General features: G+C 48.8%; 1 protein-coding gene across 3 annotated transcripts in view; it reads left to right on the top strand.

Annotated features, from left to right (window-relative positions):
- Window positions 1-6,876: 6,876 nt before the first annotated feature.
- MPRIP (myosin phosphatase Rho interacting protein) overlaps window positions 6,877-16,047 on the top strand; it is a 114,306-nt gene continuing 105,135 nt past the window's right edge. For all 3 annotated transcript variants that reach the window (XM_066640723.1, XM_066640725.1, XM_066640724.1), the window contains exon 1: window positions 6,877-7,716. In XM_066640723.1, coding sequence (XP_066496820.1) covers window positions 7,597-7,716 — 120 coding nt within the window. In that variant the 5' untranslated portion in view covers window positions 6,877-7,596. The remainder of the gene's footprint in view (window positions 7,717-16,047) is intronic.

Here is a 16,047-nt window from a genome sequence, read left to right as displayed (position 1 = left end):
AGGGTAAGGAGACTCCTGACCTAGCTATTGATTAATTCAATTAATTCATTTGTTGCATTTATATTTGAAATGTGAATTTCCCTTCCCTCTGGTATGTGCTTTTTCTCCGTTCTTGCCAATATTTCTTTGGAGGCTGAAGACTTGGCTCTTTTGCACGTATATTTTTTTCTAAGGTGGTTGAACTTTTTGACTCCTTCATATGATTTTGTTTTAATTCAGGGGTGCCCAAACCCCAGCCCTGGGGCCACTTGCGGCCCTCGAGGCCTCTCAATGCGGCCCTCAGGGACCCCTGAGTCTCCAGTGAGCCTCTGGCCCTCTGGAGATTTGTTGGAGTCCGCACTGGCCCGATGCAACTGCTCGCAGCGTGAGGGCGACTGTTTGTCCTCTTGCGTGAGCTGTGGGATGAGGGCTCCCTCCACGGCTTGTTGTTTCACGTCTGTGATGCAGTAGTGGTAGCAAAGGAAAGGCCAGACTTGCTTTGTGCAAGGCCTTTTATAGACCTTGAGCTATTGCAGGACTTTCATTCATTCAAATAAGTTCATCTTTAATATATTCATTTATGTAAACTTATGTAAATTTATTCAAATTTTAAGTGTAAATTAATTCTTTTTTCCCCTGATCCCTGACACAGTGAGAGAGATGATGTGGCCCTCCTGCCAAAAACTTTGGGCACCCCTGTTTTAATTGCTGCTTGTAATTTTGTACTGATGGTTTTCTTAATTGACACTGGGCACTGCCCTGTGCCCCCAAAATGAGAAAGTGGGGAAATCTCTTGGATATTTGTAATATACTTTTATTGATATAGTTGTAGTATATATTTATTTTCTTCTATATTTATTCTTATTTATTTCTACCAATGCATCGAGGCAGTTCCCAGTTGAAAATAGTGGCTTTCTGTTCAACATGATGCAAAAAGACATAAAGGAATAGAGAGGAAAGAGGGAAATCAGCATATTCAAGTATCCTAAGGCCTCTGTCTCTGGAAGAGGAAGACCCCAGGACAGTTTTTATCTCAGCCCAATGCATTCAGGCCTCGTGGATGGATTTGACATGTAAATATTGTACAGGTATCTGTATGTAGGGTCTTGCCTGGGTGGGTGTGATCTAGATGAGGATGAATCTCTTACCACTAGATGGCACTCATTTTATGATGGAATCTGAGCACCCACAAGGAGTCTCAGTTTGTATACAACACACAGAGCCTCTGCCTCCTGGAACACATTCTGGAGAACAGAATGGCTCCCACCCTTCAAAGACAAGAGAAATCAGCTGTCCCTGCTAGAGGCAGAGGATAGGTTGCACCCCACCACCATGGTGTATATTTATCCTGTTTTCAAGACCAGCCCATTCATGAGGCTGGCTGAGACACTTGCCTGAGGTTACAGGTTGATGTGGAGTAACTTCTACCCACTACCTGCAGCTTCTCCTGCTCTCTGGATTTGAAAAAGAAAAATGGTAGAAGTGTGGAAGAGAAGGGAACGATGGGAGAAGAAGCAGAATCTGTAACCGGCCCCTCACTGCATAACAGGGAGCAGCTTTTGGTGGGTTGCCTCAGACACCAGAAGATCTGGGGCCAGTCCTGGTTCGGCCTTGTGGCTTTTCGTACTGTTTTAAAACCTGCTTGACAAGAGATAATAAAAAGCACATGGACATCACAGCAGCCACTGTGATGCCAGTTTACAACTCTCTTACCAAGTGTCTCCACCCTTAGAGAATTTCAACCCCAGGAACTAAGTGTTGACTTCAGGGGGTCAGGTGAAAGGTTTAAAATGTTTTTTTAAAAATACTTGGGAGCAGAGAATGACCACCAGGGGACCAAAGCTCACGGGAGTCCCAACACCCGCACTACCATAAAAAGGCCCACAGCCCCTCCTCCAACTTGTGGTCAGTGAGGATTCCCATCCTCCCCTCATTCCCGTTTCTGTGCAGGGGACAAATTAAGCTAACCCAGGAACAATTATATGACAGTTATGTATGAAAGAGGCACTATTCCCATAGCGTACATTTATCCTGATTTCAGGACCGGCCCATTCATGAGGCTGGCTGAGATAGTTGCCTTAGGTTACAAGGTTGATGCGGAGTGACCTCTGCCCACTACCTCTACTGCTGCTCTGTTATATGTTGTTGCCTGTTATAACGATACAACTACAACAAAAATCTGCTTTCAAGTGAGAACTCAGGAAGAACTGTTGATCATCCGCCTCATTTCTTGCGCTCAACGGCCTCCCATTTAGTGTGATAAAGCATTGGAACCATCACGTCACTGAACAGTATATATCGCTTGACTTTATTTTTAGCCATGTAAAGAGTTTAGTCATTGCCTGTATTTTATTAAATAATGCTTAAATCCGTAAACACAAATTAAACCCTTCTACTGCTTTCTCTGAAAGCCCAGTGTTTTGGCAGGCCTCCCACTCAGCTCCTTCCCCCCCACCTTTCCGAAGCCAGCCTCTGCTTTCATCTCCAGCAAAACTTTGGCTCCAGACTCGGGAACTGGGGTAGGCGGGATCTCACCCCTTTGTGGGTTTATTTGTCTTTCAGAATAGGGAGATTAAACTCCGCATCTCTGAGACGGGCGCTGATGGCGCTGGCCGTGTGGAGGTGATCAAAGACACCTTTGATCCAATCGGGCCGGTTCCCAGCTATAAACAAACCGCAATTTATGCTAATATTTATTTATCAGCGTTATGACAATATGGAGACGGGCTGGCTGGCCGGAGCCGAGCTGGGCTTGACATCAAACAAGCCAGGCAGTGCTGCAATAACGAGATGCATCTGCAAGATACTGAGCCATTTGCATCTTCACATTTGGAGGACCAGGACACTTGCCAGGACATTTGGAGGACCCCAGGCCTGGGGGGACCCACTGGCAGACCCCCCCCAGCTCCTCCAAAAAGAAGAGTTGCTTTCCACAGACTCTTGGGCCTTGCACAAGCCCAGACGCCAGGATTCTGTGTAGTGCTACTATTGGACCAGACAAAGTGTCCGTCATCTGCTTTCCAAGTCTGCCAGAAACCTCTGAAGACAACAGGCCTCCCCTGTTGTTTGCTCCCAGCATCTGCTATTCAGGGGTGAACTGTGCTTGGACATGGAGGTTCCACTTACCTATTATGGTGAAGAACTTAAGGGCAACCCTGTTGGGTCAGGTCACAATCTAATCCAGCACCCTCTTTCCCCAAGCACAGAATGGCAGCAATAGACCTTCTCTCTCCCCCCCCCCACCTGTTATTGATCTTCTAATCTTACTATTCTGTTTTCTCTCCAAGCCTCAAATAGTTCCAGGCTGATTTGAAGCTTTCCTATTAAGCACTGTGGATACCCTGCAAAATTTTATTGTGGGTTCCCACCTCTTCCCTCTAATACCGATCTTTGATAGGCTAGCACCCATCTGTTTGGAAGTGAAAGGGAGGACCACCCAGAAATAAAGAACCAGGATGATTAGGGAGTTGGACTTTGACCTGGAAGATCTGGGTTCAGATCTGCACTCAGACATGAAGCTTCCTGGGTGACCTTGAGCCATTCACTGTCTCTTGCAGGGTCACTGTCTCTTGCGGTCACTATCTCTCTTACTTACCTCACAGGGTTGTTGTGAGGAACAAAAGGGGAGAAGGAACCATGTACACTGCCCTGAGCTCTTTGGAGGAAGAGCAGGAGAAAAATGTGAAAAATAAAATAAATAACATTTTTACATGCCTGGAAGACTCCCTAAGTATGCAGAAGAATATTAGGCTGCAAAGTAAATCTGAGAACACATTTTTAAGCCTCATAATGGTCTGGCAAAGACCCTGTGAGCTTTCAGAACTACACTGTTGAGGGTAGTATCTTTAAATGGGAAGCAGTGGGGCTGGGGTTCCAGGAGAGTTGGCCTGTTGGCTCATATAAAGTTTTGTTTGCGATAGGACTAGGACACAATTGTGACCAGCTAGCAGCCAGCTTTGTCAGGAGTACCTCTGCCCATGTGTAGAGTGCTTTTCCCATTGCACCCCTGGAAATCCACATGTTGGCCATTCTGCATTTGGGATTTGGGCCAAAGCCTTCCAAAAGAGAAAGGGCTAGACGGTTTGTTTGTTTTAGCTTCCACCTCTCTGTGTTCAGAAATAAGTGTTGGGTGGGCCGTGGTGCGGTGCCACTCAGTTAAAAGAATCCAGTAAGCAAACAGGAGGCTCCTAGCCAAGGAGTGTATAATGCAGAGGTAGGAGGGGATTATAATAGCATAGAACAAACAAGAGGCTGGGTGTGGCCCTCCCAGCTGGAATCGGTTTCCTGGGCCCTCCTATCTCCTTCGTCCTCAAAGACACCCTGGACTTTCAGTGCTTAAAATATTCTTGGTGGTTAATGAGCAAAAGAAAAAGTGAGAGACCAGCACACGGAAGCATGTAGAACCCTCCTGACACCCTGGTCCCAAGCCAGAGCCACCACCCTTGGGAGCTGGCAAAGAAACCAGGCCAAGGGGGAAACACAGTCACAATGGGGTTATTTTGCACCAGTGGTCTGGGCAGAAGGCAGGTGTTCCATTAGGAGAGGAACCGGGTGCAGGCGACTCAGTCCCCAAAAGGCCAAAATATTGCGGATTAGAATTCAAGCTCCATGCAGGCAGTGGTCATTTAACAGGGTTTTCATACAGCTCCCGGGCAGGGCTCTTAACACAAGCCTCCAGTAGGGTTCCTCCAAGTTCAGTGGCAAAGGGAAGGCTGGATGTTGCTGCATGGGGCAGAACCCTCTTAATTGACAGCCTGGATACAATATGGTTGGCATAAGCAAAAACTAGGGGCAGGACTTTGCTGAGCTCTGACCTGGGACTTTCAGTCCTCATTCCTCAGAGGCCACCCAGCATTCGACTCTCGGCTGGGATTGCAATGTCTGATTGCCAAGCCTAACAGATCTTTAGAACACTTGCCTTAAATGGAATGACCATTTATCTTTTTTTTTTTTTCAACTTTGTATTTTATTTTTTTTTATAAACTGGTACAAGAAGGCCGAGTCACATGAACAAAGAAACACTGATAAACTCAAAACAAAAGTCAACTCGAGAAGCATTAAAACAGACTATATATTCCTAATCCTTACCTCCTTTAAACTACTCTAATAAAATAACAAGCTAACAATTCTGGTTTCCAGTTAATACATTTAGCCTAAACTTACATCAGTAATACAGAAAGAAGTGAAATAGCCAGAGGTGGGTGAAAATGGTGATAATGAAATAAAAACACACAACACCGCTTCCTGCACTTCTAACTTTAGAAAACACCAAAATCCATGAAAAAAATAAAACCATTTTCACCCACCTCTAGAAATAGCTTTATGTTCATTGGGCTTACTTGTAAGTTGATTCTTTCAACATTTATAAATGGGGCCCAGGTAGATCACTTAAAACATGGTCTCCAAACTTTTCAGTACAAGGGCCGCACTGTATATTTTACACATTTGAGCGGAATGAATGAAATTTAAATGAATGAATTTTACTTGGATCTTTTTTGTCTTTGGAATTATATGATTCAGAACATTACAGAGAAACTGTGCTTAAACTAAGAGATGATATATAATAAGTAAAAATGTCAAACATTAACCAAATAAATTAGCAATTAAAAATATTTTAAGTTGTTGTGGGCTGGATAAAAACTTGTGAAGGGGGCCGGATGTGGTCTCTGGGCCATGGTTTGGAGACTCCTGATTTAAAACATATACTGCTTCCAATTTTTTTTTAATTCCATAGCCTTGCACAATTTTAAATAAAACCTCATACCAAAAATAATTTTTTTAAAATTCATCAGAAAGTAGTATGGGGGGAGCAGAGATCAGTTTGGGCACTCTTCTGAAATTAGTTCAACACACGTACTTTCAAATTAATCAAAAGATCAGTCAAAAGGGGGCTGTTCAGATCTCTCTAGAAAAGGAATTTCACAATTCTGGGGCTGTAGCTGGAAAGTCCCTGTGCATGGGGGCCAAGCTGACCCCCACATGAGATGGAATTTGGAGCAGGGTCTCATCCTGGTTAGATCTTACACTCAAGGGTAACCCACCTAAGATAAAATCTTCTACTATCTCTTCTTTTTCTGTTGCTTGTATTCGGTGTGACAATGTTGTTGTTTTATGCCCATTTGAATGTGTTTGCGCCAACTCCCACTCTCTGGTCACCTTCCCAAGAGACTTTCCAGAGGGGCTGATTCCCATCAAGCCCACCAGTTAGAAGCATCCCAGAGTGTAGAAAAATAGATGAGCATCTTGGTGGAATTTACTTATGGGGTAAGAGGGCATCATCCTTATGATATTTCACAGGCTTGTGCTGTTAGGTCCGTGTTTCTCAAACTGTGGGTCGGGACCCACTAGGTGGGTCCCCATTCATTTCAATGTATATTTTATTTTTAATCTATTAACCTTGCTGCAACCACGGCATGCAACAGCATTTGAGGAAATGTTACAGACCTGTACTTTTAACACACTGTGGCTGCAATCCTAACCACACTTTCCTGAGAGTAAGCCCCATTGAACAAAATAGGACTTACCTCTGAGTAGACATGGTTGGGACTGTGCCCTTAGTCTATGCTTTTAAGAATGATAGTCAAGGGGGGGGGTGCCTGATCCCATTTTGTGGGTGTCATCTGCCCCCCCCAGTGCCAGGGGCTGGAGATGGGCCCCTCTGGTGGTGGGGGGGGGGTAGCTGAGCATCAGCTGAGCATCCCTGTGTGCACTTTGGAGCGCGCATGGCCAGAATCGGAGCATCGCAGGCAGGGCTGCTTGGAACAAGTCACGGGGCCCAGCGAGCCCTGCTTGCACCGGGAGCCCAGCCTGCCCGGGGCCGCGCGTGCGCCCAGCCTCCCTCCCCCCGGAGAGCGGGCAGCACCTCCCTTTGTTCGCCGCGCAGCTGCCATTGGAGCGGGGCCGTGCCCGCTGCGCAGACCCCGGGAGAGCGGCGCCCTCGCGAGCTGGGCGCAGGCGAGGGGAGGTGCCGCCTGCACGCGGGCGGGGAAGGCGGAGGAGCGAGGCGTCTCCCGCAGCCTGCGCTGGCGAGGGGCTCCGGGGCGCAGAGCCCGCGCACCGCGCCCGGGCAAAGGCGATGCCTCCGGCCCCGCGGCGGCGATGAGGCGGCGCGGACCGCAGCGCGCCGGCCCTGGGGAGGCTGCGGAGGGCAGGCTCGGCGGGGATCGCGCCCCGGGGCTGCCGGGCAGAGGCCATTTTGGGCCCTCCTAGGACCGGCCCGCTTCCTGGGGGGCTCCGCATCGCGCGCCTCTCGGGTTTCCTGCGCTCCCTGCAACATAGTAGCTCCGCTCCGGGCCTCGCGACATCCTCCCTGCCCCGGAAACCTGGCATGCCCGGCTCCGGGCCTCCTCCGCGCCGCCTGCACGGACACTCCTGCAGCCCTGCTCCCGGGCCACGCTGAGGATCGGGCCCCTCGCTCTTTTCCCCCCAGCAGGGCTCTGTGTGTGTGTGTGTCAGGCCTTGCGCCCTGGGTGGTGTGTGTGTGTGTGTGTGTCAGGTGCTCCCCCCCCTTTAAAACATTGGACTGGAGTGGGGGTGTGTGTGTGTGTGTTAGGTGCTTCCCCCCCTTAAAACATATTGGACAGCAGTTCTGATTTCCCACCCCTTCCTGCTGGCATCATGTCTTCCAAAGAGAACCCCTGCAGGAAATTTCAAGCCAACATCTTCAATAAGAGCAAATGCCAGAACTGCTTCAAGCCCCGGGAGTCTCACTTGCTCAACGACGAGGATTTGAATCAGGTGAGTGAGTGGCAAAAGGGGAGCCAGGAGAGGAGTTTTCCAGGCATCACAGGTGGGGTGGGCGAAAGGGGGGCTCTTCTCTTGTGGGGGTGCTTGAAGTCCTTGCAGCCCTGCACTGGTCAGTTGCACCAAGTTGCGGGGAGAAAAATACAAGACAGGCCTTGCCTTGTGTGCAAGGGCCTACTACAGGGTCCTGTGAGATGGTCTCTTGCAGGAGGTCAGGGCTGCTTGATCATCCTGGAAAAACTGGTGGGTCTTCTGGCCCTCTTTTGAACTTGACCAGAACTCTGACCTCCTTCCAGTCTGGGCCTGCGCAGTCGTCACCCCCTTAGGAGTAGCATCTCTCCACCACCACCACCACCACCACCACCACTACTGCTTAAATGAAAACAAGCTTCCATCAGAGGCTGCTTTCCTCCCCTCCCGATCTTGATCTTTCAGTTCTTCCAAGAAGAGCTGTCTTCTATCACACACCTATCAGCTTGGGCACCTAGTAGATTTTTAGGCTGTGAGCCTTTAGAGGTCAGAGGACCATTTCTGTTGCTTGGTGAATGACTCCGGGTTGAAAAGCGGTCTATAAATATTATTAATGATGTGTTGCACGCCTTTTAAATGAGAACCTCAGCTCTTGCTGTAAGCGTTCTCTCTCTCTCTCCCCCCCCCCTTGAGGGCTAGAATCTTGAAATGCAAAAGGCTGACAGCACTGGGAAAGATTTCTCCTCCTCCCTTTTCAGAGGCCTGCCGACAGGCGCCTGGGAGAGGTTTTAGTTTCTTATTATTTTCCTCCCTCAGGTAAAACCCTTTCTGTAAAAAGGATTTGCATATCGAGTTTGTCTTCCGACAGAAGTCTGTAGGTGTAGATCCAAAACCCTGAGCCATTAATCTGAGGGTGGACGTAAGCATGTTCTTTTGGAGACACTCAGGGCATGTGTTGTGTCTGCTGTTGATAAACATTTTTTTAAAGATGAGGAGTGGTGGGGAGGTTAATCTTCAGGCCTCCTTGGGCTTGATGATCTCACATCCCAGTGTGTGCCTGCCTGCCTTTCCCACCCGCCCCCTCTCCCCTCTGGATTCTGCACTAGTTCTGACATCCATGGTTACAATCCTATTATGGAAATGAGATCAGTCATATTGCAGAGCAGGACGGGGGAGTGTGTTGGGGAGGGGGGGGGACAAACAGGCCGGAGAGATAATGCAATCTGCAAGCTAATATGGAAAAAATGCGTCTGCGTGAGTGTGTGTGGAAGTGTTTGGACAAAGGGGAGAGCAGGCAGGCTTGCCTCTGAACCACACAGGCCAGGTTTAGCCCTGTTAGTTTAGCCCTGCGATTCAGGGACCGGGGCTGTGATTTATGATTTTAGGAAAGCCTAGACTGTGTTTCTGTCTCTCCCTCCTTCCCTCCAGAGGCCTTCAAGGCCAATATCCTGTTTCCCACTGTGGCCTATCGGATACTTCCGGAAAATCCAGAACCACTGAATTTAAGCAAAAGGCCTGGCCTTCTCTTGTCCATCCCCCAGCATTTAGTGTTTGGAGGTGGATTGCCTTCTGAATAGTTTTTGCCGTCTCCTTGAAGTTGTCTGATAACTGAATTTAAAGCCGGCTAAGCTAGCAGCCCTTATTGGATCCCATAACTTCATTATGGGTTGCTTGAGAAAGAGGTTCAGTCTGTCCTGAATATCCTGCTGATCAATTTCATTTGGTGACTCCCTCTCTTCATCAAATTCTATTATTATTATTATTATCAGATAAGGAAAAAAAATAAACTTCTCTCTATTCACATGTAATTGTATGAACCCAGGGCATTCTCTCTTCTCCTTAGGCATGTTCTAAAAAAACTAAACATTGTCCAAGAATTTAGCTGTTTCTTGTAGGGAAAGCAAATTATTTTGTATCCTTGGTGTGCTCGTAGTTGTATGATTTTTATCCTGTTGTTGTTGTTGTTGTTGTTGTTGTTGTTGTGGCAGGCTCCCAAGGTTGTGGTTCTGCTTGGAACAGGCTAGGAGGTGAATGCTGATCCGGGTTACCGCAAACAGTGAATGAGGTAGTCCACCTGTGCTAGGGCTCTACCACTTTTTGGATGACAGGTGAGGGCCTGCGCGATGCAAAGTTCCTCTGTCTATACATGGAAAACTAGCACACGAGGGAGGCAGGGGCTAGCTTAGCCTTCTGCCAGCTGTCAGTGCGAAGGGAACTTTTTTGGTATCTGCAGTTGAATGAATGTGCCCCCGTTTCGTCATCCTGCCCCCCCCATTGGCCATCTGGAGTGGTATAGCCCAGACACAGGTTTGCTTTGAGAACTGGGACACTATCTTGGCTGGGTAGAGGCTTTGCCAGATTTTGCTTTTTTTTAAATGTTTCCTTAATGGACTCTCTTTTTGGAATTTTGACTGCTGTAAGTTGTGTTCACTTTTATTTCATTTCCCGTGTAAAATGCGGTTTGGAAGAAATAAGCTCCTAAGATTTGCATTGTTGGGTTAGCCTGGTCCCAGCAGCGCCCAGCCAGGTACCTTTGGGAAGGCTGCACGTTTAGGACGGTGCTGATCTGTCCCCGAATCTGATGCCTGAGGACACACTGCTTCCGAATATGGGGGGCGGGGGGATCAGTTTTGCATAGCTCCTAATAGCCTTTGATACTCTCATCCTGTGTGGATTTGTGCAGGTCTCCTAGGGCAGTAGTTTCCAAACTTTTTAGCACCGTGACCCACCTCTCAAAATGACTCCCTATCGGGACCCACCAAGTTTACAAGACTTTTTAAAAAGGTGATCCAGGAAGAACTAATATTTTTATTTACCTACGAGTAATATTTTATTTGTGGGAAAAAAACCTTGATCCATTTCTGGTAATGAGGCAGCCCTAATGGATAGTCTCAAGTTGTGCTCCCTCGTGCATTTGGTGGGCTGCTGTGAGATACAGGATGCTGGACTAGATGGGCCTATGGCCTGATCCAGTGGGGCTGTTCTTATGTTCTTAACTACAATTCCCAGGAGGCCTTGCATGTCTTCTTGTTATGTGGTGTGCTCCCTGGGCATTTGGTGGGCCGCTGTGAGATACAGGAAGCTGGACTAGATGGGCCTATGGCCTGATCCAGTGGGGCTGTTCTTATGTTCTTAACTACAATTCCCAGAAGCCTTGCAGGTCTCTTGTTATCTGGTGTGCTCCCTGGGGCATTTGGTGGGCTGCTGTGAGATACAGGATGCTGGACTAGATGGGCCTATGGCCTGATCCAGTGGGGCTGTTCTTATGTTCTTATATGTTCTTAAGGCTTGAGGGGTTTCGTAACTTGACCCAATCTTCACCTGCCTCCATTACCTGTCATTGATGAACTTGGTTAAAAAAGATGCTCAGACATTGATCTCCTCTACTTACACAAGCTTGAACACTGCAGGAGCTCAGCTGTTTGCAGGACAATTAGCAGCTACCTTGCAAACTGCAGGAGCTCAGCTCTTGGCAGGATAGATAGCAGCCATTTGAATAGCCTTAGGGCTTGAGGCAATCAGTTCTCTGAAATTTCCATCAGCCGTGTTTTCATTGCAGACTCTGTGGGACCCACCAGAAATTGGGTCTTGACCCACCAAGTGGTTCCCAACCCACTTGGAAGAACCGTTATCTTAGGGGATGTCCTTCCACTATTAACCTCTTTCTGTTTTGTCTCTTGCATCAGAATTTGAATTGTGCATCTCTTGGGGCAGGGCCTGTCTCGTCTTTTCTGGGGTCAAGTGCTGTATCAATGATACCGAAAGCTACTTGGTTGAACAAGCTAAATAGACCTTCCCTTTCTAGAGTGCTGGGAGGAGAGCAGTTCCCTTCATGCCCTACTTGTGAGCTTTCAGAGGACACCATTGGATGAATGGTGTGTTTGAAACCTTCTTCAGACCTTCATCCATGCGTACAATGAGCATGCAATGCTCTCGGTGGGAAGCACTGGCGACATGCCCCCCAAATGCAGCCTCCCTCTTCATGCATACAGCATTTTTCTGCATGGACAAACACCGTACCTAGGGAGATTCCCCTGGTGGTCTGGCATCATGGTGATGCCCTCTGGTTTGCTGGGAGATTCTCTCCTGGTACATCTGCATGCATGGGGAGCTGGGCTTCAGGAGAGTGCCAGGGGTGGGGCTTTCTGGTGTGCACTTGCTGCCTCCCTCCTGCGTTCATTGTGTGCATGGATGAAGGCTTGAGGATAGGGCTTAAATGGACTTTAGTGTGTCCAGCACCACCGTTCCTGGAACAGATGAATGCAGCATTCCCAAATGACCAGTGCTTGAAGCTTTGGGAGCTGATTGCTATGCTTTACCTGCTTCCTTCTAATCCTGATTCCTGTTAATAATTCTCCTCTAAGGTACCAGCTGGCGGTGACGCGGGTGGCTGCTGCCGCCGGCCTCATTGTGGCTTCCTGTAAGCCGACTTGGGAGCTCAATGCTCAGCATGTGCAATGAAGCAAACAATCCCACACCAAGTCTGGTGAAAGTTGGCTGTGCCACGTGTTTGGATTTTGCACACAACCAACACACATCCTCACGTGACGGTGGCCGAGAGCGTTTGCAGTTAGTTTTGCGTGTGCGCTAAATGCCTGCCTGGGATGGGTTTCTGCTGCATTTAAAGGGGGTCACAGCACTCTTCCATATGTTGTAGGACTGCACAGCTTGTGAACATCTGGCGGGGCTGTGGCAGAGCTCCTGTTTCCTAGGTCCTGGCCTCTCTGATCATCCGGGTGTGAAAAGGGGCTGTTTCTTTTGGCATAGCCGAACTTGGGCTCATCCAGTGAAACTGACAGTGGAGATGGCCACTGGTGGAGAACGCCTTCGGAAAGTGTTAGATTCACAGAGGAGGAGGGTGTCAGCAGGTTTCAGCCCCTAGAGATAAATGGAATGCCCACTGGGGCAGTAAGCCCCTGAATACTGGTGGCAACCAACAGGGGAGGGCTGTGACCTTCAACCACATCTGTGAACTTCCCTGGGGCATTTTCTGGAAGCACCCAACCAATGAACGCTAGAGCTAGAAAGACCTTAATCGATGGTAAGGCCACACCTGGAGTATTGTGTCTAGTTCTGGTTGCCGCATCTCAAAAAAGACATAGTGGAAATGGAAAAGGTGCAAAAGAGAGCGACTAAGATGATTACGGGGCTGGGGCACCTTCCTTATGAGGAAAGGCTACGGCGTTTGGGCCTCTTCAGCCTAGAAAAGAGGCGCCTGAGGGGGGACATGATTGAGACATACAAAATTATGCAGGGGATGGACAGAGTGGATAGGGAGATGCTCTTTACACTCCCACATAACACCAGAACCAGGGGACATCCACTAAAATTGAGTTTTGGGAGAGTTAGAACAGACAAAAGAAAATATTTCTTTACTCAGCGTGTGGTCGGTCTGTGGAACTCCTTGCCACAGGATGTGGTGATGGCGACTGGCCTGGACACCTTTAAAAGGGGATTGGACAAGTTTCTGGAGGAAAAATCCATTCCGGGTTACAAGCCATGATGTGTATGCGCAACCTCCTGATTTTAGAAATGGGCTATGTCAGAATGCCAGATGCAAGGGAGGGCACCAGGATGAGGTCTCTTGTTATCTGGTGTGCTCCCTGGGGCATTTGGTGGGGCCGCTGTGAGATACAGGAAGCTGGACTAGATGGGCCTATGGCCTGATCCAGTGGGGCTGTTCTTATGTTCTTACCTTGATCTTGGCACAGTGAATGTCTCACCTAGCTGAATGCAGACCAGTTGTGCCCCGCCTTTCCAGTCTCAGGTAGGCAGGAAGATGTGGCCGTCATTTGTGGGCATTGTGGCCCCAATACGGCATAGGTGGTTGTGAGCTTTGGAATGGGGGTGACCTTTGTAACAAACTCAGGCCTGTATTGTTCTGAATGGAAAATGGGCCAATGTTTGTCCCCCTACTTTGCATGGTCCACTTGTTGGGAGGAACTGGTGATGATGTTATCACCGGGTACTTCTGGACTGGGAGGCCAAATGTGATGCAGCGATCACAAGTAAGAGACTCTGGACGGACTGGAGGGATTTTTCGAGAACACGAAAATTGCACACGCTTGCTGAGCCTCCTACTGCTGGTTGTCGCGTTGCGCTGCTCGTTTTGCTGGCAGATGGCCAGGGCCTGGGGGTCCTGCATGTACCACCGGCCCCGTCTCAAGTGCCGCTGGTGGTACGAGTAGCACTGGTGGAGAAACTCTGAGTTAGCTGGTGTCAGGAGAGCGCTTTCTGAAATGAGGCAGGGCAGCCTCGCCCCTCCCTGGTTATCACACAGCCTTGCAAAGGAATCCGCAGAATTTACTAGCCTGCAAACACTTTTTAGTACCCTCTGCATAGCTCTGTTGGTTGTTTTGTGGCCCAGTAAACACCTGGAAAGTGCTGGGCAGGCTGGATGGGAGAATGGAAAGCAACAGCACTCCCCCTGGTTGGTCAAGCTGCTCTCCAGCTGAAAATGGTTTCCATTTGCTGCAGGTGGTTGGACCAGGGGTCATTTGCAAGCCTGCGATAAAGAGGGTGGTGCACATCAAAACCCGGGCTGGAGTTTGCCTTGGCTTCATCTTCTCCTGGGTTTGCCATGCACGTGGGTGGCAAGGGGCTCAACCCGGTAGCTGTGACCTTGATGTGTTTGCATACGTTTTCTCCTCCGTTATTAAAAACTTGGGAGAGAACTGGATCAGGGTTAACCTGTGCCAATGGATTAACCTCCTCCTCCCACCCTCCAGTGCTGTGGCCCTGGTCCAGATTGTCCCCACCACCACTTTTTGGAAAACCTAGGCAGTGAGTGCTCTAATCACCAGCCTTCCCACATTGCACCCAGCTCAGGCTGGAATTTTTTTTTGCTGCAGGTTGTTGGGATCTTTCCAGAAGGAGGGCTGCAAAGTGCTTTTCCTGGCATTCCTCTCTTTCTGTTTGGTGTTTGCACAGAGGATAAGCCTCTTTAATAGCTGTGGGCTTGCTAGCACCTTTTTCCATGCCACTAAATTTGCATACAATTAAAAAGCAACAGCTGACTTTGATGTGTTTGACAGCCTTGTCAGCCAGATAAGATTTAACCCCAAGGTTTAGGTTTCCATAGAAAGGTGCTTCCTTCAGCCTGAGGCCTCAGAAGTGAAGTCTCAGTGTGCTGCTTTTGTTTTTGTTTCTTAAAAGTGAGCTGAATTTTATTTCTTTTTTGTTTTGCTAGAAGAAAGTGCATCTGGTCTGGATGCCTTTAAAAGGGGATTGGACAAGCTTCTGGAGGAAAAATCCATTACGGGTTACAAGCCATGATGTGCTTGGGCAACCTCCTGATTTTAGAAATGGGTTATGTCAGAATGCCAGATGCAAGGGAGGGCACCAGGATGAGGTCTCTTGTTATCTGGTGTGCTCCCTGGGGCATTTGGTGGGCCGCTGTGAGATACAGGAAGCTGGACTGGATGGGCCTCTGGCCTGATCCAGTGGGGCTGTTCTTACGTTCTTATCTCTGCATGCAAAATCCCTGTTTGTTGTTGACATCTCATGTTCTGCCTTTTCTCAAAGGAGCCCTTTATCTTATTTTGCCCTCACAGCAGTCCTGAGAGGTAGGCCAGACCAGTTGCGTAGCTAGCCACCCTGGAGTCCTGGGCAAAGTTAAAAATGATGCCCTTCCCACATTGCACCCAACAGTGGTGTTATTTCCGGGTGCGATGTCACACACGTGGATTTTTTTAAAAAATTGAAAAAATAAAAAAAAAATCCGCTGCCTCCCTCCACCCTCAGCCCTCTCCTGCTCACTCCCCAAGAGGTGAGACCATCGATTGGAGTCTCTGACCGCTCGCTCCCCTTGCTTCGCCGGTGGAATGATTTGTTTGCCCCTTGAGGTTCAGGACAGTGCTGTCCAACTTGTACAGTCCTAACAGGGCTGTTCACTAGCAATGCAAGGGAGGTAAACAAGGGCAACCCTCAGGGCTGGCCTGAGTCTTTCGGACCCCTGAGTGCCAAGTTCTGATCCGCCCTTACCTCGTAATGTGCCAGCCTCTCCTCATCCCAGTTCTTGGATTGGGCAAGGAAGTGGGGCAGAGCAGAAGAAGCGCAAAGGAGAAGAGAGTGGTGGGCTAGACTGCCTCGGGTGCTCTCCACTCTCCTCTCCACCATGCTTCCTCTGACCCCCTCTTCCTTCTGCCAGTTCAAGTGAGTGAGTGAATGAGCGCCCCTCTCAGCCTTATGGATGACCCTGCCTTGGCCTCCCTCAGTTTTGAAGGAAGGAGGATCACACTTGCAAATGTTTATGGTTGATTTTTATTTTCCACGTTTTTATACTGCTTTTCTTCCAGGGAGCTCAGGGAAGGTGTAAATGTTTCCTTCCCTCCTTTTCTGCACCTACCTGTGAGG

Source organism: Tiliqua scincoides, chromosome 13 (assembly GCF_035046505.1).
Source record: "Tiliqua scincoides isolate rTilSci1 chromosome 13, rTilSci1.hap2, whole genome shotgun sequence".
Classification (NCBI taxonomy): domain Eukaryota; kingdom Metazoa; phylum Chordata; class Lepidosauria; order Squamata; family Scincidae; genus Tiliqua; species Tiliqua scincoides.
This window is presented reverse-complemented; position numbering and strand designations above follow the sequence as displayed.